This window comes from Manis javanica, chromosome 3, assembly GCF_040802235.1.
Source record: "Manis javanica isolate MJ-LG chromosome 3, MJ_LKY, whole genome shotgun sequence".
NCBI classification, from domain to species: Eukaryota; Metazoa; Chordata; class Mammalia; order Pholidota; family Manidae; genus Manis; species Manis javanica.
Genome location: NC_133158.1, coordinates 173,089,525 through 173,113,116, shown reverse-complemented (window position 1 = coordinate 173,113,116; position 23,592 = coordinate 173,089,525). Strand labels below are relative to the sequence as shown.

General features: G+C 49.6%; 1 protein-coding gene and 1 long non-coding RNA gene across 6 annotated transcripts in view; both read left to right on the top strand.

Annotated features, from left to right (window-relative positions):
• LOC140848518 (uncharacterized) overlaps positions 1 to 11,540 on the top strand; it is a 58,362-nt gene extending 46,822 nt beyond the window's left edge. For 2 of the 3 annotated variants that reach the window (XR_012129548.1, XR_012129549.1), the window contains 7 exons: positions 2,529 to 2,612; positions 2,885 to 2,969; positions 3,346 to 3,459; positions 4,507 to 4,708; positions 6,211 to 6,240; positions 9,484 to 9,715; positions 11,403 to 11,540. This is a non-coding gene — a long non-coding RNA (uncharacterized lncRNA). The remainder of the gene's footprint in view (positions 1 to 2,528; positions 2,613 to 2,884; positions 2,970 to 3,345; positions 3,460 to 4,506; positions 4,709 to 6,210; positions 6,241 to 9,483; positions 9,716 to 11,402) is intronic. The other variant, XR_012129550.1, reaches the window with a different exon arrangement.
• The window catches only part of SPSB4 (splA/ryanodine receptor domain and SOCS box containing 4), an 82,928-nt gene extending 59,809 nt beyond the window's left edge, over positions 1 to 23,119 (top strand). For all 3 annotated transcript variants that reach the window (XM_017671230.3, XM_037024762.2, XM_073232419.1), the window contains one exon: positions 21,699 to 23,119. In XM_017671230.3, the coding sequence (XP_017526719.1) occupies positions 21,699 to 21,826 (128 nt within the window). In that variant the 3' untranslated portion in view covers positions 21,827 to 23,119. The remainder of the gene's footprint in view (positions 1 to 21,698) is intronic.
• Positions 23,120 to 23,592: the final 473 nt, after the last annotated feature.

Genomic DNA, 23,592 nt, shown 5'->3' with positions numbered 1-23,592 from the left:
CTGGGCCAGAGCCACTCTTCCACTCACCAGGGTATCTCCATTAAGAACTACCTTCATCATAGTTCAACAACTCAAGCCCAGGGTCTAGAGAAGGCCCAGCACGGTGGGGGTGGTTCACAAGATATAGTCTCTAGTAAGGAACAGGAAACTCAGATAATAAAGGGAATGCATGTGCTTTTATCACTGACTAATTCTGGGATAAACCTGGCTTGGCTTCACCTGTATCCAGTGTTCAGACACCGTTGCTGAGATTTCCATTTCTCAGTCCTTCTTCCTTCTTGCCAACCGGTGACTTAGGAGTTCTCATGGGGCTTTCCATCTCCATACTCTCAACCTACATGATATTCCACAATTGGTGATTCCATGCCAATCCCCAGATCTCCCATCCCACAGAGCACCACACCTCAGGTCCTCCTACACAGACATTTTGGAGGTTCTAGGTTTGGGGTCTTCTTTCTCGAGTCTCAGAACGACTGCAAGGAGCCCCTGGTTCCATCTGTGCCATCCTTGTTTGGCAGAGGCCCACATGCTGTAACAGCTTTGCCTAGTCCAAGTCCTAGAATGCATTCTGATTGGCCCTACTTGGTTCGCAGACCCACCCCTGACCCAGTCACTGTGGCTGAAGGATTGGAATGTTCTGATTGGCTCATCCCTGGTCGCGCACTCCACCCCTGGAGAGGGTGCAGGGTAAAGTCCTGGGGACACACTCACCAAGGGAATCCTGAGATGTTCTACTAAAACAGGAAGGACAGGATGCTGGAGGCAAAACCACGAGAAATCCATTTGCAATAGCATAAGGATCAGTAGAATGAAAGTTTATAAATGATTGATCTTTTGGGTAAATCAATCGGGTTGGTAATCAAGGCTATCCTTCTGATAAGGTCACTTGGTTCCCCTGGAATATTTCATTCACTAGCAGCTGTATCCTGTCTTCCTCACTGCCATCCCCAGTGGGCAGTCTGGTTGAAGACACATTTCAGTGATGACTTTGATTCGGAGACCTGGGAAAAGGGGGGAATTTCTTTGTGTTTCTGGGTTACCCGTGGGAGTGTGTCTTGGATGTGAATATCAAACTGTAACTGCTGGGACATACTTACAGCCCCTCCTCTGATCTCTGTTATTGACTTGGAGAATTTATTTGTTTATCTAGAGTGGGCTTCTCTCATTGTTCTGTCCTGCTTGGACTGATGTTTCAAATTCCAGATAGGGCAGGGCCTTCAGGATCCTGGTCCAAACCCCTCATGCTGTGGATGGGAACCAGTGCAAGTCAGGGTCTTGCTGAGGTCTCCCAGCCAATTAAATTTCAGAGCCAAGATCCTCTGCCTGGCAGCCCCCTTCTTGTGGGCACCTCATTACCTTGAAATTCCCGAGCCAGCAGATCGGAAGGCAGCCGAGGGGAAGGCCTAGATGACACCTTTGCCATGAATAATCCACAAAATCAATTATCCACAGTCAGGCAGCACAGCTGGGCAGGCCCCTCACGGTGTTGCTGAGTGCATCTACTGCAATTACTTCTTGCTGCAGGGTATCCCTTTGTAATTGTGTTTTGCTCAGCCTAATGTTAAAAATTAACTTTCCTAGCATTCAAACGAGGCCAAGGGACTGAGGAAGTGTGGCAGCAGAGACTTGCTTTTTGGCAGATGAACCATAAAGTGATCATCTGGAGTGGACGCTCTGTGTGTGCTTGATCCCTCAGAGATGCAGAGATGCAGAGGCTTGTGCTGGCAGCACTCTGTGCTTGGGCCTGGGGTACACCCCAGCATCAGACCCGGGCTCTGACTCAAATAACCCTGAGTTTACTGGGGCAGCCACACAAATAAGGTTGACTTGGTGAGGTGAGCACTAGTAAAGCTCTCTAGGGAGTGCCGTGGAGAGAGAAACAGGTGTTCAGGTAGCTGTGCATCAGGGAAGGGCTCATAGAGGAGGGATATTGGAGTTGAGAGGTAGAGATACTCCTAGATGAAAAAAGCTGAGAAAGGCATTTCAGAGGTGGGTACAGCACATGCAAAGGCACAGATGCTCTAAAATGCAGAGCCAAGTTTGAGAGATTGCAAGAAGTTCAAGGAGCCCCTGAGACAGAGAGCAGTCAGCCAAGAGACCGGTCCATGGAGGGTGACCCCACTGGTATGGTCAGTCATTTATTCATTCTTTAAAACCCAGGCCTTTAGAAGTCCAGGATTTTCTTAAATTTAGATTTTATTTATACTAAATACATTCATCAGATTTGATTAAAACATGACAGTGATAAGTCTCCTGCCCACCTCCGTTCCCAGCCATCCTCCCTAGAGGCAACCAATGTTGCTGGCTGCTTGTGTTGTCTTCCAAGATAGTTTCTGCAAATACATGCGCAGCAGCGTCTCCCCACGCCCTGAGGTGGCCCTTGCTTCCTTCACTTCATGTATGTTGGAGGTGAGCCAGCACAGGGAGGGCTTCTTCCTGCTTGTTGACAGCGGTGGAAGTCCCGTTGCCGAGCACCAGCTAGGCATCACAAACTCACAGGCCTGCTCCCTCGGCCCCTCGTTTTGCAGGAGGAAAGCCTGGAGGCCCAGAGAAGTGGAGAGCTCACCAAGGTGCCCCAGCAGCTCAGGGACTGAGCCAGGACTCACACTCAGGTCTTCCGCCTCTTACATCTTCCCAAGGCCAGCCAGGCGCATCTCCTTGCCTCGGCGGTCTTCATTTGTCAAACCATCAGCTGGGAAAGGTGATGAGTTGAGGCTGCCGACTTTCTGTAGTCAGATGGGCAGTAGCCTGATGTAGGCGCCAGCCTCTTCCCGTGCGCCTCGGACTTCCACAGTAACCCGTGTAAGGGTCCCCGCCCTTCCCCCTTTCTCTCTTCTCCCCTCCCTCCTCCTCAGGTTCCACCTCTCCACCTTTGCCTCAGCAGCCTTGGGTCAGGCCTCTGCCCCATCCCTAGACCAGCGACCATCACTATGACAACAAGGACCTTCCAGCAAACTGTGGCCTACCAGGTATTTTATTTTGAGCCCCAATTAAGCAGGGCAGGCTGCAGGCTGGGAGCGGGGCAGGGAAGCATGTTTTATGGCCTGTGAGAGAGCCCAGGTGCTATTTATAGCTCCTTAATCGGTGTTGCTAAATGGGGTCTTAATGCAAGTCCTATGGCAAGCGCACACTTTCGCCACAGAGAATCTCGTCCTGCAGCTTCACTCCCTCCATCTGTCTGCCCAAGCAGGCTGTGCCTGGCAGCCCCTCCCAGAGGAGGCAGTGCCTCGGCTGTGCTCAGCAGCTGCCAGCAGGCTGCTGGCCCTCCTGACCTCGTCCTGGCACAAGCAGGCCCTTTGTGGTCCTGTCCTTGAGGATTTGGTCCACAGCTGTCACTTCCATCAGGAACCTGGAGTCCTCTGGTGGCCGTTTGACTCGGGGCTGGGATTCTGTCCTCAACCTCCCACCGCCTCCCTCGCCCCAGCCTCTCCATCAAAGCCAGAGTGGGATGAGACACAGGTATGACAATACAGAAGTAAACACACACAAAATCTTCTCCGTGGATACCTGGGGGTAACAAGCAGTTTCACTCATTCAAACAAAGGGAAATAAATAGTACCCGCTATTCTTTACAGCTGGGGAATTCAGGTTGCAAATGGGATTAACTAATGTCCATTGCCAGGCACTGTCTCAGACCTCTATGAGTGACACCTCACTCAGGCTGCACCCCACTTATTTTACAGAGAAGGAGCCTAAATCAGTCAGGAGAGGCCAGGTCTTGCTGCAGTAACAGACAAGCCTCAAATCACATTGACTTCAAACAACCAAGATTTGTTTTTCCTTTGCTGTGTGCCCATCACTGGTCAGCTGGAGGCTGTATTCTGCAAGGCTTGCATCCTCATTTCAGGTCCAGGCAAAAGGAGCAGCCCTTAGCAATCAGGAATGGGCGAGAGAAGGCAGCAATGCACACACGCACTGGTTCCTAAGGCTTCTGTTGGAAGTGACACTCTGTCACTTCCACTACCGTTTCATTGGCCAAGGCAAGTCTGAGGGCCACACCCACCTGCAAGGGTAAGCTGGACCTGTGCCCAGAGGCTGAGAACTAGAATATTTGAGAACAGCTCTAACCACAGCCACAGAAGTTCAGAGTCCTGGGGGGGAAGCAAATTGCCCAGATCCCTCAGCCCCTAGGTAGTGAGCAGGAAGTCAAAGGGTCAGCTTTTTCCCCAGAAATCTGTGCTCTTTCCTCATGTAACAAAGGGTGATAGACATGGGCTCTAAAGGCAGACCTCTGGCTTGAATCCTATCTCCAGTATTCACCAGCTGTGATACCCGAGTTGGGCAAGTCACTTAACCTCCCAGAGCCTCATTTCTCTGTAAAACGAAGAAACTAGTATAGGACTCTGGTTCTGAAATCCCAAACTTTATTCCCAAATTTGGGGCAAACTCATTTGCCAGCAAGACTCAACCTGAGCTGGTGTGAGCTTAATTATAGTCATCCCTTACTTCACTCAGTGTGAACATTTGTAGGCTGCGCTATAGAAATATTAATGTGTTTGATTGCAGGCCTTAGTCCCCTGGGATGTTGTGCAATACAGAACATATGCAATCTAATTACTAAACCCTGGAAATCTCTGACTTCTGAAACAGTCTGGCCTCGGGCTTCTGGATAAGACACCGTGAATCTGTGGCACCTCCTTCATGGGCTGTAGTGATGTAGTGACAAGCAAGGGAGACGATGTCTCCAAAATTCTGGGCCCAGCACATGGTGAGTGCTCAATAACTGGTGATTATTCTAGGTCCCAAGGTTGGACTGATGAGGCAAGAAAGAGGCAGGCTTGTGAGAGATTACCCCAAGAGCTGAAAGCAAAATTAGAAAAAAGTGGGGGCTCTCCAGTTTGCACTTAAGAGAAATCAGTAGATCTCCCTGCTTTCCTAGAATTCTATCCTAGTAAACAGTTCTTTAGGGTCTCATAAGTCCTTGAGAGTGTTTTTGGAATGATTCACTCTGACAGCAAATAGTTTGTGAAGGCCGTCAGAAAAGACAACTGTGCTTTATAATTATACAATGTATCAAATAGCTGCCCTTCCCAGCTCCCGGGCAGGAGTCTGAGGTTTTGTCTTATTCATCACGTCTCAGAATCATGGACCTTGCAAGTGGGATCCACAACCCCGTTGCTCCGACGTCCTTGGGGCCCTACTTCTGACCTCAGTTGGAAATTGAGACCATCCTTCACTTGGTTCAGCTTCCCTTCTAACTGCTAAATAGCCTGGGGTTCTACATAAAATTTCATTTGGCAAAAGGTTCCGCTGCTTTGGCAAAGAGACCGGCCCTTTCCCCTCACACAGGCCAGAAGCCCAGAGAGGTGCGCCATGTGGCTGTAGGGCCTGGGTGAACGCTGCCTGGGTGGAGATCCCTACTCAGTCACCTGCTTCCCAGCTGTGTGACCTTAGGCAGGATATGACCTCCTCACTCATGTTCCCCATCCCTAGATGAAGGTATTGATGGTTGTCTGGAAGATTAAATGAGTCAATTTATGGAAAGTTCTTAAAACAGTGTTTGATGCAGTATACACATTAGAAATGCTGGTTGCTATTAATATTATCTCACAGTGAGTTTATGGCCAAGTCAGAACCTGGGTCTTCTATCTCTCACTCCAGGAATCTTGTCCAACTAAATTCACATTTTTGAAAATAAGCATTGACAAGGATATGAAGAAATTGCTGGTGGGAATGTAAAATGATGCAGCCGCTGTGAAAAAGTTTGGCGAGTCCTCAAAAAGTTAAACACAGCATCAATATATGAGCCAGCAATTCTACCCCTTGGTGTATAACCAAGAGAAATGAAAAAGGTGCTCAGACAAATACTTACACACAAATATTCATTCAAGCACTATTCACAACAGCCAAAAGGTGGAAACAACCCAAAGTGTCCATCAGTGGGTGAATAAACAAAATGTGATTTGTCAGCACAATGGAATATTATTTAGCCATAAAAAGGAAAGCTGCTACATGCTACAGTGTGGATGAACCTCAAAGGCATTGTTGCTAAGTTAAAGAAGCCAGATACAAAAGGCCACCTATTATATGATTCCATTTATGTGGAATACCTAAAATAGATAAATTCACAGAGACAGAAAGCAGATTAAGCTTGCCAGGGGCTGGAGGAAGGAGGAATGGGGAGCAGCTGCCTAATTGATACAAAGTCTCCACTGGAGGTGATGAAAATGGTTTGGAACTTGCTGATTTTCTCAATTTATGTTGCTCTAGGAAACTGGTTTTGAAACGACCTGAACTAAGGTATTTTTCTGCCTTTTCCCAACTCACATACACAAAAGAGTTCATTTTATCTGTCGTTTTTCTCTATTTATATGTTTTTCCTTCACAACTCTACCATCTGCTACCCCTTATCTGGAGTGAAATAAGAAATAAGGTGCCTGATTTTATGGGAAAATAGATATTATAGGCATCTTACACCAAATACCCTGATGTTCTGGGCAGTGAATAGTGTCTCTTGAGGATCACAGTCTCTGGAGCCAGCAGCTCTGCTCTTCCTTCTGGGTGAACTTGGGGCCACCCAGCCCCTCTGCCTGAGTTTCCTCATCTGTAAAAGGGGAGCAAACACAATACCTGCCTCATAGGGTGCTGTGAGGCCTAAAGGAGTTTCCGAGGGGCGCGTGCTCGGCCCCGGCACTGGGGAAACCCCGCGTTAGCCGTGGTTATTGTGGGCGGGCAGGGGCAGTGGCATCATCACTGTTATGTGGTGGTGGTCCCTGGGCCCTTCCCCAACCCCAGGCATTCTTACGCCTGGACAGTGGGCTGTATATTTGACCAACCTGGCGCTCACACAGAAAAACTGGGTGTGAAGAAGGAGCGGGTGTTCAGTGGCCAGGTAAGTGAGGTCTCCCCAGGACGGACACATAGAATCCATGCTGAGAGACCACAGAGAGAAAATGGGGTTTTCTTGACGTTCCAGTTTTTCACACACAGTTATGGGTGTTACAGCTGGAGTCATCCACAGCACAGAAGAACAGGGAGCAAATTCCTGGCCCATCGAGTCTGTGCCTCTGCGGTTGGATCAGATCTCTGGGCAGCTTAGGATGCGCTGCTCCCTACCTTGGGTGGCAGGTGCCAAATTTTGATAAAGATGGTGCATGAGCTTCACTCCACTTTAGAGGTATCCCTGTCAGCTGGAGTCTGTGTCTGGGCCTAGAAATACTTTGTTTGGCCATACTAAGTTAAAGTAACCCAGAAATATCCCATTGCAATCCATATCCCTGGTTTCTTGGAAACAGGAAGTCTGTAATACCAGGCCCACCCTCCTGCTTGGACCTGAGGCTGGAGCTGGTGTGTGTCCTCTGGCATCCATGGGTTCCCTCCACTCTGCCCCTGCCTGCTGCTTACACCTGCTCCTGCTGTCACTTAGGTTGCCTGCTGGGCCCCTAGGCATTGGAGTTTGCTGGTGCTGGTCTAAAATCCAAACATATTTGTAATAATAGAAGTGGTTTTCATTCATGTACTGGTCATTAACTTTTTAAAAAGTTACCTAAAACAAGAAATCATTTGCCTTGAAACTAGAAGTGGCAATAGAGCATTGTTTCAAAATGTGCTGGCTATTATTCTGTATCACAGCTCTTGACACATAGGGAATATTTATTTGCAGGCCTCATTATTTACCAGTGCTTAGTAAACAGTTTTCCTCTTCCAGAGCTATCCCCTAAATATGGAGTTGCTCTTGAGCCTAACTGGATCCTTGGACTGTGCAGGAGGGGGGAGTCAGGGTGAGAAAACTCGGTGGACCCCATCCAAGAATTCAGTTTACTCAGTTTTGCTTAACTTAAGAAAAACAAGCTTCCACCATCCTCCTCTGGGTCTGTTTCTGAGATCACACTTGGAAAGGTCAAATAAACACAATAAATCCATTAGAAGGCCTTCATATTAACCCCCCAGGGCTTATGCTGTTTAGCAAGAGGCTAAAGTGATGATGTTCCGCAAGTGGAAGGAAGTTTGCCTGATGTTGGATACTCGCTAGAAAACAGGAGTCGGCTGTGCCAGTTAGCCCTGGTTGTCAGGAGCACAGCCCCCAGGCTGCCTCAGGAAAGGATGGTGGTGGCTCTCATGGCTGGGCCTGGGCGGGAAAGCCCGCTCGCAAAGTCTGCTTTGGTTTCCTTCTGCTTTCCAAATTCTGCAGGCTGAATCCCAGGTGGAACCATGTGGATGGGATAACTAGGCAGGGTCCTTCATCTGGGCCACCTTACAGCCTACTGCCTGCCCATGGCTGGGCTTTGCTGGGTCAGGGACCCACCTCCAGTCCATTTGGGGATCTCTTTGCACAGAAATATTGCTAGTGCCACCACAAGGAGCAGGCCCGAGAGATGGGGCATGGGGACACTGAGACTGAGGACTGAATTAGAAGGGCCGGGTTTCCTTTGGAGTGACCATCATCCCACCTCCCCAGCAGAGTTCAGCAACACGGACTGCAGCCTACACCATACTACCCAAGTCCCAGTCCTATTTTCACCACTTAATTATAGCTTTAAGTGAGTTACTTCACTGCTCTGTGCCTCAGTGTCCCCAGTCTGGAAATGGGCATTCATACCAGTAGCTACCTCACTGGGTTGTAGTGAGAGTAAGTACAGTAAGACATGCTTCTGCTTCTGCTGAAAATACTGGAAGGAGCATCCCCAAAAGGGGAAGAGGCTGATGATTACGGCTGCGGTCAGGGACCCACAGAACTGGGTCTGGACCCTGGTTTCATGACACACTAGCTGCTCTGGCCTGCTCAGACCTCTGCTCAGACCTCTGCTCAGAACTGTCTGTGATTATTGACTCAGAGGCGTCTGCGTGGGGTGCCCGCCTCAGCTCTCTCCACCCCAGCTGCCTCTGTTTTCCCTTTGTCCCAAAGGACTAATTGCCCTGAAACAATTACTGCTGTCAGGCACTGATCACCACGGCCTGCGCTGGTGCCCTGTCCATGCCCCTGCCCCATGCTCCTCCTCCCCACACATCCCAGGAGGTGGGCCGTGTCCTTCCTGCAGAGGAAGCTGCCCTGTAAAGCCAGAGTTCCACTCCAGGGCTCCTCACTCCAGGCCTACGGCTTTTCCTTCCCAGCAATGCCTGCCCCAAAGCAGTGATAAGTTCTCAGCAGGCAAGGGTGATTCCATTACTACTCATCAACTAGCATTTAATTGTAATTCATCTGGCCAAGCTTTTAGCTGAGCCAGATGGAGGCCAACTCATAACTTTTCTTGTTCACTTTTGCTCTCTTTGAAACGTTTTTTGCTTTTAACTGAACCTCTGATGCACATAACTGGATTAAACATGATCTTCAGTTGGATACCCTGCCATCCATGCTCCCATGCATAGCCCTCTTTCATCCTGCTGTGCTTATGTGTGTATTGGTGTCCTTATAATGTCATGCTCCCAGTGTACCCGTCACCCCACCCAAGGACTGGAACACTGGCACTCAGGTACCTCTGTGCCCTTCCTGGTTCAGCCCCACCAACCCTCACAGTTCTGAATTTGTGTTTCTGTAACTTACAGATTTTTCATATATAGATATGTCTGAACAACGCCTTGTTTAGTTCTAGCTGTTCTTGAACGTGGGAGTCTGTCTGCTCCCGTGCGGGTAGCACATGGTGTTCATTGCCACTGTGGCTTTTCCGGACGTCTTGCTGTCTGGTGGGCAAGTCGTGCTGCCCGCACACTCCTTATTCTTCTCCACATGAACCCGTCGCGCCCTGTCCTGGCTGGAGTGAGCACCGACCACCTGAAGGTGAGGCAGTCTGCCCCTCTCTCCCGTCCCCTGCTGTTGATGTGCTTCTTTCAGTATCTGTAAGGTTAGTCAGGCTGTTCCCAAGGCTGCACTGGCAGATAAAACTTCTGGGGGTGCTGGGACTCTCCGCAGTGAGAGTGCAGGCTGGCCAGAGGCCCCCCTCCCCAGGGCTCTTCCTGCGTGGCAGGGGGCTGTCCTCACCCAAGGCCAGGGTGTCCAGCCATCATGCAGCTCCCCAGCGTGGGCTCCAAGTTGAAAACAGTCAGATTTTCTGGGAAATTTTTCAGCTGAGTCAGGAGTGTCCCTCCACCACACTGGGGGGCTGGCACGGTGTGCTACTAATTCCTTCTGCCTGCGGGGACCTTGCAGGAGGCTTCCTTGGCCAACATGGTGCCATATGAAAGGGTTACTTTTTCAATTCATTCTGTGCGTCAGAAGAGCTGGGCTGCAGTTTCCTTTGCAAAGATGAGGGCTCATTGCAGCTGCAGAATGCCAATGACAGAGAGCCCACGATGTGCCAGGCAGAGCCATAAGAACACGGCAGCAAGCACAGGAGCTCCCCTGCCCGGGAGCCCACAGTGCACAGGGGCAGATGCAACAGGAGGTGATTCTGGAACAATTTCAAGTGGCCAGGGATTTATCACAGCTCAGGGGCAAGGAGCCCACATTTCCCAAACCAAAAATTAGACAATGATGTCTGGCAGCAGGCCGGAATATTTCCAGCTGGGGTTGTCCCATAATCTCTTCAGGTGAATCACCATAATTGAGACCCTCTCAAAGGCCTGTACTGAGGAAGGGTGTCCGGAGGGTGGGAGGAAGGCTTACCCAGCAGAGGGGCTGAGCTGGGCTGGATGGGGAGATGGCAGAGGCAGGGAGACCCTCCGAAGGTTGCTTTTTGTGGTGGAATCAGGAAGTGACCAGAGGGCTGGTCATAAAGGTGGAAAGTCAAGATGGAGCAAGCTGTTTAGAAGGTGGACCCAGAACGGCTTGGGAGCGGGGCCAGTTTGGAGGGGCCTGGGGGCCTGGGCCACTCCTTAAGTCAGGGATCCCACTGGAGAAGCACAGTGGTGGGGAGGAGATGGAGGGACTCGGTGTCTCCGCAGTGTGTTGGGGCATTTGTGGAGCAACCCCGTGGAGCGAGCCTGTAGACCAGCATATTGGAATGGCTGGGGATCTTGTTAAAATGCTGGTTCTGCTGCAGTGGGTCTGGGTGGGCCTGAGATCTGCATTCCCGACAGGCTGCCAGATGTAGCTGATGCTGCTGGTCTATGGACCACACTGTGAGCAGCTCACTAGGATCCCCATCTGGAGCCCAGGGTAGAAGTTGTTATGACAATGTCACTAATTTGGGTAATAGTGAAAACTAACAATTTAGGTATGTAGAGTCATTTTAGCTTCCCCTCCAAAATAAAAGTGTTTCAGGCTTCAGGAATGCCAATGTTAATCATTGCAATCAGAATTCAGGGATATCAAAATGGAAGGGCAGATGTGCCCTTTTTAGAGCTCTTTTCGTTTGAAGCATGATGCACACATCACCTCATGGCATGCGTTCATTCATCCCTGCAACGCTCCTGAGCATCCACACGGGCACTCAGCTAAGATATCTGGGGTGCACTGAGCAACCCCGTGGGTGGTGAGGACACCTCCGTGAGGTGAGGACATTGACTTTTTTTTTCTTTTTTAACAGACTATATTTTCTCCAACAATTGATTATTGTTTCCTCAAAGTGTCATCTGAGAAAATGATAAACTTCTTCCAATGTTACACAAGAGAGATTTCTTTGACCACATCTTAGAGATATGCTTTTGGAGCCAATAAACATCCTCACCCCACAGTAGTGCTAATTCTTGCCTTCTAAAACTTCTCTTAGCTGCAGCCTCCTCCGGGAAGCCATCCTGGACACCCAGGTCGGGTTAGGTGCCCCTCTTCCTGACTCTCACAGCACCTCTGCAATTCCTTCCCTCAAGCACAGACCCTTCTGAGCTGCCACCATTTATTCCTGTCTCCCTGTCCTGTCTGTAGCCCCACAAGCCTCTGTGCCCAGCTCCCTACTCAGGTTCAGTGAAGCATGTTTGTAAGTAGAAGTGTGAAGGGTACTTGTGTGTGTGATGAGCACCAGCTGGACAAGACTTTATCCTCAAAGTTGACAAAATGACACTGGAACCTGTACCCCTCCAAAACCTGCTTGAGAAGCTGGTGTTAACTAAACAACGATGTTCCTCCCACCTTGATTTTTACATCTGCAGAATGGGCCCCTGAAGACATCTTACACTGTTCAGAGAAATAGCAAGTTTGCAGCCAAAAGGGACTGGCATTCATCCTTGTACTAGGGTGGATGCTGACCTAGGATTCCTGTCTGGTACAGCTCCCCACGTGCAAGCCAGGCTCTCAGAGGCTGGGAAAGTCATGGGACCTTCTTTCCATCACGCCACTTTTCCCCAACCCAAATACACAGTGGTTTCTCTGGGCTACGTCTGCTTAAAGAATGAGAAGGCCCAACAGAGGCCAAGACCGCAAATCCCCAGGAGGGCCTGAGTCCCCAGCACCTGCCAGGGCCATTGTTCTTCCTCACGGTTGGAAGAGGGCAATGTTCACACCTGCCTGTGGCTTCAGCAGAGCCAGGGCTGGGCAGCAAAGCAAGCAGATGGGCAGCTGCAGCCCTGCTGAGGTCTTGGTCAGGAGGTCACCGAAGGCCCTCGGATGGGGGATTGAGGCCCCCAGATCCCTCCTTCCTTTGACAATGCTAATGTGAGCCTGTGGCTGAAACAAACCTCACTCAGTAAAGCTGATATGACCTCTGAGTAGCCAGCTCTGCCTTTCATATAACAGAAGGTTATGGCCAACCAGGCCCCCTGGCTCAGCAGCACCTCCCCCAGGAAACCCGCCTGGCCTGTGCTGGCAGCTTGGGAGCCATGGCTCCAGATCTCCAGGCACAGCTAGTATCTGCTTCACAGATGCCACTCGCCTCACCATCCATTCCCTCATGTGCACTGAAGCCTTATTTGATTGGGTCCCATCAGAGTCCTTCCACTGCCAGCATGAGATGTGATTTCTCTTCTGCCACATGTCAGCTGGTGGAAAGGACCTTGAACCTTCTTGCCAAGCCACTTGCCACACTGACTGAGGCACTGGGGAGCAAGGCAGGGCCCCTCTGCCAGCTGGTGGCTGAGGCCAGCCAGAGCCCAGGGCTGCCAGCGCTCAGCCGCTTTCTATGCAGCTGTGTGGCAGAGTCAGGAAGAGCAGGCCCTGAAGTGGAACTGAACAGAGATGGATTGACCTCAAGATGCTTCTTGCTCACAGTTCATTTTCCAGTCCCCAACCCTGCCCCCCGGCAATCACTCACCTGCTCCCTAATCCCACCTGCCTGCCCCCATACCCTACATCCCTGGGAATAGTGCAAATTGTCCAGCTAGGTGAGGAGGGAGGTGAAGAAAAGGAATGCTGATAGAGAAAAAAGAGCGGGCTCTGTGGCCTAGAGGTTTCCGTGAGGGGAAACAATGGTCACGGAGGGGGTGGCGGATGCAATGGTCAGGGACTGCGGTCCACAGTGTGGCCCAGGGAGAAAACAGCAGGGCGGAGGGCAATGGCCCTGAGGATGACAGTCCAGGACCAGGAGCCAGAGTGATGAGTGCCTCTAGAGGAGTCTGTCATCAGGGGGTGGCAAATGTGGGTGGAGAGGGGACCTGGGAGGCCAGGCAGAGCCCAAATGAGGGGCCAGAGGTCAGCAGATGATAGCAGCAAGGATCAGGGGAGAATGAAAGCAAGTGGCATGAGCCAGAGGAGCTGGGACTTCTCACAAGCAGACGGAAGAGGGAGCGAGGGTTCCTGCCCCACCTCCTGACCCTGAGAGCCCTGATGGTCCCCAGAGGAGACGGAAGGGCACTGGCATCCTGGGAGGGTCTGCTCCAGGTAGGTAAGGTGGATGGTGGAGGGAGCGCTCGGAGAAGTCAGGGGTGCAATTTTCTGTGCATGGCGTGGTAATTCCAGAGGGCACAATGGGAGACTTGAGTAGGGGAGAAACTGAGGGCTGGGGTCAGAGGTGAGGAGGCACAGTGCATTGTGGGGGAATGGCACTCGAGGGAAGTGACAGCCATTGGAAGGAGCTCTTCCCAGCATCACGATATAGCAGGTCTTCATATCATGCATTCTCCCTCCCCTGGCTTCTGGGTTCCGTTTACTCTGCTCTTTTCCCTGAAGCTCATGCCATCCTGTTTCTTGGATTCCTTTCTGTTTTGCTGGAGTACCTCTGTGAGTAACTTTCAGACTGGGTTTTTAGAGCCACTGGACACATCTGGAAATGTAGCTGCTGTTTGCTCTGCAGCAGCTGCCTTAGGGGCACGGTGGGGTCTGGGTGAGAGTATTTTGTCAGACACACTGTCCTGTCGGGTACTGGGGTCGGGGAGTGGAGGGCAGGCCCGGCCCTTCAGCACTTCTCGGTGAAGTGTGTTCCACATCCCAGCGTGGCCAGCTCTGCCTTGGAGAAGGGCCAGTCCATGCTCCCTTCAGCTTCCCTGTTGGAGGTCAGCACTGACCAGGAGCCTCCCGAGGCTGCCCATCTCACTCAGAGAGCAGGCTTCGGCTGGGGCAGGTCAGGGGCCGCAACTGCCCGAGACACTGGGCCCATAGTTCTTTAAGGGATTAAAGAACTACGGTTTTGCTCTGTGCCTGGGCTGCCATTTGTTGCTGGCATCTGGGGCTGCTCCCAGGCTCCTTTGGTGAGCCATGTTCACCCCTGGTATATAGGGCTGCAGGTCCTCTGCTTGCATTTTCCCCTGCTTTCTCCATCTTGTCCACCTGCTTTCTGTCTTCCCAGAATTTCCCTAACTTCTAGGCTGCTGACTGCCTTTCTTGCTTTTCAACACTGCTGTCAGGTCCTTCATATACACATGCACACGTACACACACACACACACACACGCACACACGCACGCACCCACGCCTCTCCAGTCACTTCAGGAAGACGTGGTAGGAGGGTAAAAGCGTGTGGCCCAGGCTGCCCCTGGAGCACAGCCGCACACAGTCAGGTGGCTTTTCCTAGCCCTCCCTGTTCTGGCTTCCCCTCTCTGGAGGTTTCCACGTCCTCACTCCACAGTGTTGCTAGGGAAGGCCATGCATTATTTAGGGATATTTTGCTGGGCAGCTCTCCTCTGTGCACATGAAATGACTTGATCGCTGTCTGTCCCAGGGAAAACTAAGGCCCCCCTGGGCTGTGGGGACCATCTGTGCTGATGGTGCTGTTGGCACAGCCCAGCTGCAGATGCTGCTTGGTCCTGGCTGGAGATAAAACCCCTTTTGCCAGGGGCATAGTGAAGCTTGCTAAGAGAAAACTCCAGATTCCAAATACTTTCTAGATGTGAGCTGAGGTCTCTGTCAGCCATGACAGCCAGTTGGGTCAGGAATTTTGTATTTTAGAAGTGAGCAGGTAATGACACATTTGTCCACTTGTGTAATTAACTAAGTGGATTGAAGACTGACAGGTGCAGACCCAGACAGCAGGGGAGTCAAAGCCTTAGGGAGAGACACTTGATCTGGGTCCTGAAAGAGAAGGCAGGCTTCTTGGCAGGCAATACAGGGAAGGGTCTTCTAGCTGAGGGAGTAACATGAGGGGCCCAAAGGCATGTGGGCGATTCTGAGTCTTCAGACACCAACCCCATAGTCTGTGGATAAGCGATTAGCCCAGTGCCTGACAACAGAGTGTATGTGTGCTTGCCCATATGTGTGTCTTCTCACTGTTCTTCCTGAAAACAAACATACAGTACCCAGATCTACTTGAGTTCAGATTTCAGGGCTGTCACTCAAACCTTCCCCCATCTGTTGACCATTGTCTAAAACTGTTGTACAAGAATTTCACCTCTTGACCTTAAATCATTTATCTTTTTTCAAAAAGTAAATGTGGGGATGGGGGTAGGATGGTAGCTCATGTTCTTGGCATGTCCCCACTGCGAGCAGGGAGATTTCAAAGGGCCCAGAGAAGCAGCATGAGCCACCAATCTCTGTGCCAACATCTCCACTGTTTCCTTCACAGACGTAGACTGTCAACCAAATGAGTTAAGTCTGCATTTTATTGACAGTAAAACAGATTCCCTAGGAAGCTCTGTGGCCTACTTGGGGTCAGGCAGGTTAGTGGTGAAGAATTATGAAAAGTGCAGGTCACTGAAGAACTTTGGAATTGATTGCCTTATGATATTTTTAGCACAGAACCAGACATCCAGCCCTGGCTCCAGTAATTATTCATCAAGAGCAGAGCATTATTGTCAACTAGGAAGATGTACTGAGGTATTTTTAGAACAACAATAAGTACATTATCACTATTTTTAAAGGTATCTCTTGGGCTGATGGCCTGAAATAAGATATACTGTAGAGAGAACGCCTTTAAGGCAAAGGACAAGTTGTGTCAGACCACCACCACAATGCACAGATGAAGGTGTTGCCATCCCCACTTTACACACAAGAAAAATGTGACTGTGAGCGGGCAAACCAGCTGTCTGGCCTTGATGGGAGGACTGGGGGCTGGGATTCCAGGCCAGCCCCTTCCCCCGACTTTGCCCCACTGGGGTAGGTGGGAGGGTGCCTGGCTTCTGTTTAATCCGCACCACACACCAGGGAGCCAGGGCACTCCTAACTCAGTGACTTATTTTTTTTAATGTAAATTTGTTTTTGAAGTATAGCATATAAGCAGAAAGTGCACAAATCTTAGGTGATTAAGCTTAATGATTTTTAAAACTGACCACACGGGCATAGCCAGAGGTCAAATCAAAAAACAGAACAATACCTGCCCCCAGGAGCTCTGCCCTGTCCCCTCCCAGCCACTGCTCCCCCAATGTCACCACTGCCCTAGCTTTGTCAGCCAGTTTCTGAAGTCTATACAAATGAAGTCACACAAAATGTACTTTCCTTTCACTCAAAATTATGTTTGAGTGATTCATCCATGATTCTGCATGTAATTGTGGTTCCTGCATTATTGTGTCTGTGTGCTTAGATACACAATTTATGTATATATTCCACTGTTGGTGAAAATCATTGTTTCTAGTCTAGTACAGTTATAAATAATGCTTCCATAAGCATTTGTGTACGTGCCCTTTGCTGAACATGTGTACATCAGGAGTAAAACTACAGGCCTTAGGTTCAGCTTTAGTAGATGCTCCCAATTTTCCAAAGTGGTTGTGCCAGTTCACATGCCCACCCACAGCAGTATGAGCTTTCCAGTTGCTCCACATCCTCATCAGCACTTGCTGTTGTCTTGTTTTCATTTTAGCCATTCTGGTTGGCATATAGCAGAGTCATATTAGAGTGTTAATTTGTAATTCTCTGGTGACTCATGAAACTGAGTGCTTTTTCATAAATTTATTGGCCTTTTGGATATTCACTTTTGCAAATAATGATTCCTTTTTAATTTTATCTTTCATCAGAAAGTATTTCTGAAAATGGCTCCAATGCTGAAAGTTTGGCAGTTCTAAGAAGGGTTCCAAAGCCAAGGAGAGTGAAGAGAAGTCAAAGGATGGCCCCAGCCTGCAGTGGGCATCCATGGAGCTTTGAAAGTTGCACAGCTGCGGCAAGGGCTTTCTCCGTGCCCTTTGGGGTTGCCATGCAGCCGTCAGGTTAAAGTCCCCTCAGAAATTAGGGGAGGTGATTTATATTTCATATTTAGAGCTAACGACAGGATCTGAACTCCAGACCCCTTTCTTTTTTTTTTAACTGTTACAATTTTTTGAATTTAAGTATTATTGATATACAATCTTATGATGGTTTCAAATATACAACACAGTGGTTCAACAATCACCCATATTATCAAGTTCTCACCACCTCCATTGGGGTCACTGTCTATCAATGTAGTATGATGTTGCAGAGTCATTAATTGTATTTTCTGTGCTATATTACCATCCCTGTGACCAGCTTACATTGTGATGGTGAATTATTGTGTCCTAAATCCCCTTCTCTGTCCCCTCACACACTCCCCAATTCCCCTTGGTAACCACTAGGTCATTCTGGTATCTATGAGTCTACTGGTTTTTTGTTTATTCTGTTTTGCTTTGTTTTTATACCCCACAAATGAGTGAAATCGTTTGGTATTTGTCTTTCTCCACCTGGCTTATTTCACTGAGAGTAACACCCTCTAGATCCACCCATTTTGTTGCAAATGGCAGGATTTCTTTTCTTTTTATGACTGAATAATATTACATTGTGTGTATGTACCACATCTTTATCTATTCCTATACTGATGGACAGTGAGGTTGTTTCCATATCTTGGCTATTGTAAGTAGTGCAGCAATAAATGTAGGGGTGCATATGTCTTTTCGAATCAGGGATCTTGTTTTCTTTGGGTAAATTCCTAGGAGTGGAATTACTGTCCAGCCCCCCTTTCTTGCTTCCTTTGGAGTTTGGGCTCTGGATTGATTTCAGTGACTATAGGGGAATTAATATAAGTGGATTCTTTGCTTCTCTGCGATTCCTACTAGGCAGGGGACACACAGGGGCCTGGGCCTGCTGACAAGGCCCAGTATTTGGTGCATTGAGGACCTAGTATGTGCCTAGAGCTTTAAGGGGGTTTAGGAAGCTCTCAAGCTCTGGTGATAATTATCAGATCTTAGCAGCTCATCATTTTCCTGATGCAAACACAAGCCCATCTTCCCTCACTCTGGCAGTAACTGCTGGCTCCCAGACAGAGCGCACCTCATGCCCCCTGCATGCTTATCCTCACGACGGCGACCAAGCACATGCCTAGATGGGAGGCAGTGGCTCAACGTGTGTACTGAACACCTACTGTGTGCCACTCCCAGTGCTACGTGTCGTACACTCTAATGCAACCTTCACCACAAGCCTCTTGGCAATTAAGACCTGCCGTGTTCTCAGGGATTTATAGGAGAGTGGGGAAAGGCTGCCAGGTTAGAGAAATGTATTTCAATGGCTTAAAACATGCCCCAAAGCAGCACACCAGGTCATTCATTTAACAGGATTTCTGGGCATCCTCACGACAGGCCCAGGCTGCGCACTATGGGTCTAAGACGAGTTAGGGTCATGTCCTTTAAGTTCACGGTCTCCCTGTAACCACACATTGTTAAATGAATGAATTGAAAATCCTTGTCATGTTTGTCCGAGTGCAGGAGGACAACACTTCCGGTCAGCCTGCTCAGGGCTCATGGTGCCCAGGCGTGTGCCGACAACGTGCTGTGAGTGGGGACCCCCTTCCCTGGGCTCCCGCTGCACTCTGTGTCTGGGTGAGGTGCTGTGCTCTTGTTATTTCCTCTCATTATCTCTGTAAACCTGAGAATTGTTGCTCCACTTTATAGATGAGGAAAATGAGAGCTCACAGTACCCTTCACAGAGGCACAAACGTATAGGGCTGGGGCTCAGAATCAGGGAATCCAAACTCCTGGAGATCCTCAGGAAAGGAGGTGGGGTCTGACACAGCCCCAGAGAACATGGGGATGGGAATGTGGCTGGCAGGGCCCACTTTGGGACGGGTGGATAAGGAGGGAGGAAAACCATTTGGCTGGAGGGCAGCCTGTTTAGGTGGGTGACGACCTCGCAGTGGGAGAGGAGGGCAACACTGAGCTAGAAAATGGTTGGTACCAGAGTGAGGCCTGTGGACTGTGTCACAGTCTGCAGCGAGCCTGGGAGACTGCTCACCCTCTCCTTTACTTCCCACCTTAAGGCAGCCTTTTATTACGTGGGCTTAAGGGAGGCAGCATGCAGCTCCAAATAGAGGCTTTGGGGCTGTGTGATTCTGGACAAGCCTCTCCACCTCTCTGAACCTCAGTGTCCTTTTCTCTAAAGTAGGCACATCTAAATGAGGTAAACCTAGCATAGCAAAGGGGACAAAACAGATGCTCAAAAACTGCGGGTAAGATACAAAACAGGTTCCAGCTTCTAGCTGCCTGGGTTCAACTCCTGGCTTTGCCACTTACCAACTGTGTGCCTTGGATAAGAGCCTTACCCTCTCTGTGTTTCCATTTCCTCCACCTTAAAATGGGGTTAATAATAGTAGTTTCGACCACAAAAGACTGTTGTAATATGAGTTTGATATATATATATATATACTCATGTGAGTTGATAGAAATAAAGAGCTTAGCACAACACCTGGCCACATAATAAGCCTTCAAAAAGAGTAGCTACAATTATATTTCATCCCTTACATCCCTAAGTAACAGTTGCTTATTAAATAAGGATTGTTCGCTTCCTTTCTCCCTGACATACAGTGGCATAGGCGTTAAGCTTTGGTGCTGTAGGAACTAAAAAGAGATCATGGAAACTTGCAGTAGGGAGATCAGCCTCCAGGACGATGTGGAGGATGGAAGAATCTGGGTTGGGGGGCGAGCAAGGCTTTGCAGAGTCATGATTTGGGAGACGGTGCAAAGCTTGGATCAGAACCAGGTGGGGAACAGGGAGTAGGAGAGCTGGGTGGAAGGGTGTTCCTAGGGGAGAGAGGGAGACACCTTGAGGAGGTATCCAGTGTTGGCCTGGTCATGGTAATCATGTGACCATGTGACAGTGCATGGGTGATCTGCCTTCAGGACCTGGAAAAGGGGGGATGTCAGGCCTCCTTGGTCAACCCCAATGGTTTGTAGGAGGATCAGAAGAGGACACAGAGGTGAAAGTCTTAAAGCCACCAACACTCCCTGCAGCTGTGCCACTGCAGCCTCACCCCGGGTGAAGGGGAGCTTGGGGTGCTGGGCGCGTGGGTTCCACGAGTCAGTCAAGTCCTGCTTTAACCTTCACGGCTCTCCTCATTAACCCTGCAGTGCTAGTAAATGGAGATTCCTGTCAAACTCACTCTCGATCACCTCCCATCCTTGTGATATTCCTAGCACAACTCTATGGTAGTATTTACCACATATGGTTTTATTGTGTCTTAGCACATTATAAAATGCTGTTAAACTAGCCCTTGTTCTGTACCAAAAAAGTGTCAAGATGCAGCTTGGTTAAGTTGAAAACCTCAGGTATGCTCCTGTAGGCTTGGGGAAACTGGGTACAAGACAACACGGGGCACCATTATCTCCAGTCCTGTCCTCATCCAACTGACCGCTCCTCTCCCTCAAGAGCTGCCAGCCTTTCCTGTTGACACCTCTGTGCCTGCTGCCTGTTTTCCCTTCCTAGAATACCCTCCCCAGCCTCACAGCACATGAAACTATTCACCCTTCAAAACCCTGTTCAGGTATCCTCTCTCTGAAGCTTTCAAACAACTCTTCCATATAGTAACTTCCTAACTTCTGTCCCTGTGTATTTAGGAATTATTGAATATATTACACTCCATTATAATTATTCACTTATACAACCACCAGCTTTCCTCTACATCCAGGGCTGCCTCTGGCCTTGGCTTAGTTATCTCAGTATCCACAGGTCCAGCCAGAAGGCTGGAAGAGAATAAGAGCTTAATAAGTATGTCTGTAATAAACCTAGTTGCACTCGGTCTTACATCCAGAGACTCCAGGGCTTACAGATTTTAATTCATGAAATATTCCTGAACTGAATTTTGGAAGAAAATGCATCCCTCTACTGACCATCAAAAGAGGCTATAGGAAAAGCTGGGGGGTTCAAAGGCATTTCAAATAACCTCCCCGATCCCAACCTGTTTCTAAGAGGGAGCCACCCCAGGTCAGTGGCTTTCAGCTTCTCTCAACCTGCAGTGAGAAGTGTTTCTTATACTGATACTCCCTATACACTTACATCAGAGACAAAGTTTCCATGGAACAATATTTGCCTTTGCTATGGGGATTGCTCTCTATTTTCTCTTTCTTTTTTTTTTTCTTATTTCAACTGCTGGATACCACCCAATGAATTGATTTCATGATTCTTTAGTCTAGTCAGTTGCATCCCACAGTTTGAAAACATTGCTGTAAGCCGTCAGCTAATATAACCAAAGAAGGCTTCTCACAGGAGGAACCCTGAGCCCTGAAGTTCGGCTCAGAAGAACAGTGGGTGGGTGAGGGTGCAAAGGTTTGATGAAGGCACAGGCAAGATTCTAATCCACTTTCCTCTCGTTGCAGCCGAGCCCCTGCCACTGACGGACCTGTGCCGGAGATCCATCCGCTTGGCCCTGGGCCGCCAGCGCCTACGGGACATCGGCTCCCTGCCCCTGCCTCAATCTCTCAAAAACTATCTGCAGTACCAGTGAGCCAGGGCCTGGGAGCAGCAGTGGGCACCCACCACAGGGCCCAGGCTGTCATCTCACGGTCACACAGTACGTTCAGGAAGGGGTCCTCGTCCTCACCCCACTTGCCCAGGACATGCCGTTCTTTTAGAGACCAGGACGTGTTCCCAACTTTGAAAATGAAATGTCTGTTGCCAATAGTATTTGCTGCCTTGAGAGCAGTCCTCGCAGGTCAGACATCTCCTGGGAAGCCACACAGAGCGTGGAGCCTACCTACTCCCCGGACACAGGGGCCACCAGTATTGATCAGAGAGCCTGTTTCCTTATTCAGGAGGATGAATAAAACATCTGGGCAGGAGACTTTCTGTTGTGTGCCCTGGCGCAGAAAGAGCCAGGGGAAAACCGGGGCTCTGGGAGAAAACTGCGTCTGCGTAATGAGCGGTGAAAGCAGCTCGGTGCCAGCGGCTCCCTGGGCACCCGCCCCCGCAGCACGATTGCCCTGACCCTTTAGGACTTTGCTGCTTTGAGAAACTGTTGCCCAGGGATGCCCAACTGCGGAATTGGCACGTAGACAATGCAGTGTTTGGACACCTTCCAGCTGACCTCTTTGAACATTGTGACTCCTTTCCGTGCTCTGCCTTCCCCCCTTCCCTGCTGGTGACTCACAGTTGTCCAGATGCCCCAGGCACCTCTATTCAGGGAAGCTCAATCTGGCTAATTGACACCAGGGACAGTGTATCCTTTATTATTATTATTATTACTTTAAATAACGTTGCATTTTGAAAGAGTGTGGAGAGGGCAGTACTTAGTCCAAAGGTGCTAATGGGGGAACATGGGGCACGTGACACCCGTGGATGACGGTCTGGAGCTGGGGAGCCTTTCTGGGGTGCTGAGGGTCTCCAGGAACCACCCATTCAGGATGCAGCCTGGCTGCCACAAAGCTTTATTTGAGCAAATTATTTTTTCACTGTAGGAGACTTGTAGGAGTCTGTTTCTGTTTCAGATGTGTGTATATGATGTGCTTTTCATTTATCAGCTTGGGGCCATGGGGCAGCCTTGGAACCAGGAGGGTGGATATGGGAAGCCCCCTGTCTGCATGCTCCAAGCCTGGTCCTCTCATGGGAATGACACTGCTGCTGTCCCAGCCACCATTGGGCATCTCTTGTGTTGCCAACACTCTCTGCCCAGACTCATTTTTAACTGGATATTGTCACAGAGGTGGGATTCCAGAGCCCCAGACGGCACTGCCTTCCCCCACTTTAATGTGAATTCGACTGATGAATGAGGAGCATTTCTAATAAAGTGTGTCGTTCAGTCCTTCAGCTGTTTATTAACTGCTCTTTAGGGAGGGCCTGGGAGGGCTCCTTCCGTCAACCTGGCTGGTCTGTCCCCAGCCCTCCAAAAGCAGGAATGTGAATCCCTCTCCAGACACTTCTCATCTCTTCTCTCTTGCTGTCCCCACTTGAGCCAAACTCTAGGCATGGTGCAAAGGTCTGGCCAGGAAGTGTTGCTGGGCAGCTGCGTCTGGGGGTCTCTCCCTGCACACTAGGTGAAACCTCAACCCGGACTGGGGAGGGCTCTTTACTCTGATCAGGAAAGAATTCTCAGTGAGGTTGAACAAGTGCCAGCAAGAAAAGCATTCATTAAATAAAGCAAGAGTAGGAGTGAGTGTCAGCAGGTGTGCAGGCAATAGAGAGCAAGGAAGAACAGAGGGAGAAAAGGGAGGTTCATTAAACTCCTGCTCAGCACAGTGCAAATCCCTTGCCAACACCTAAAACCAAGGTCACCTG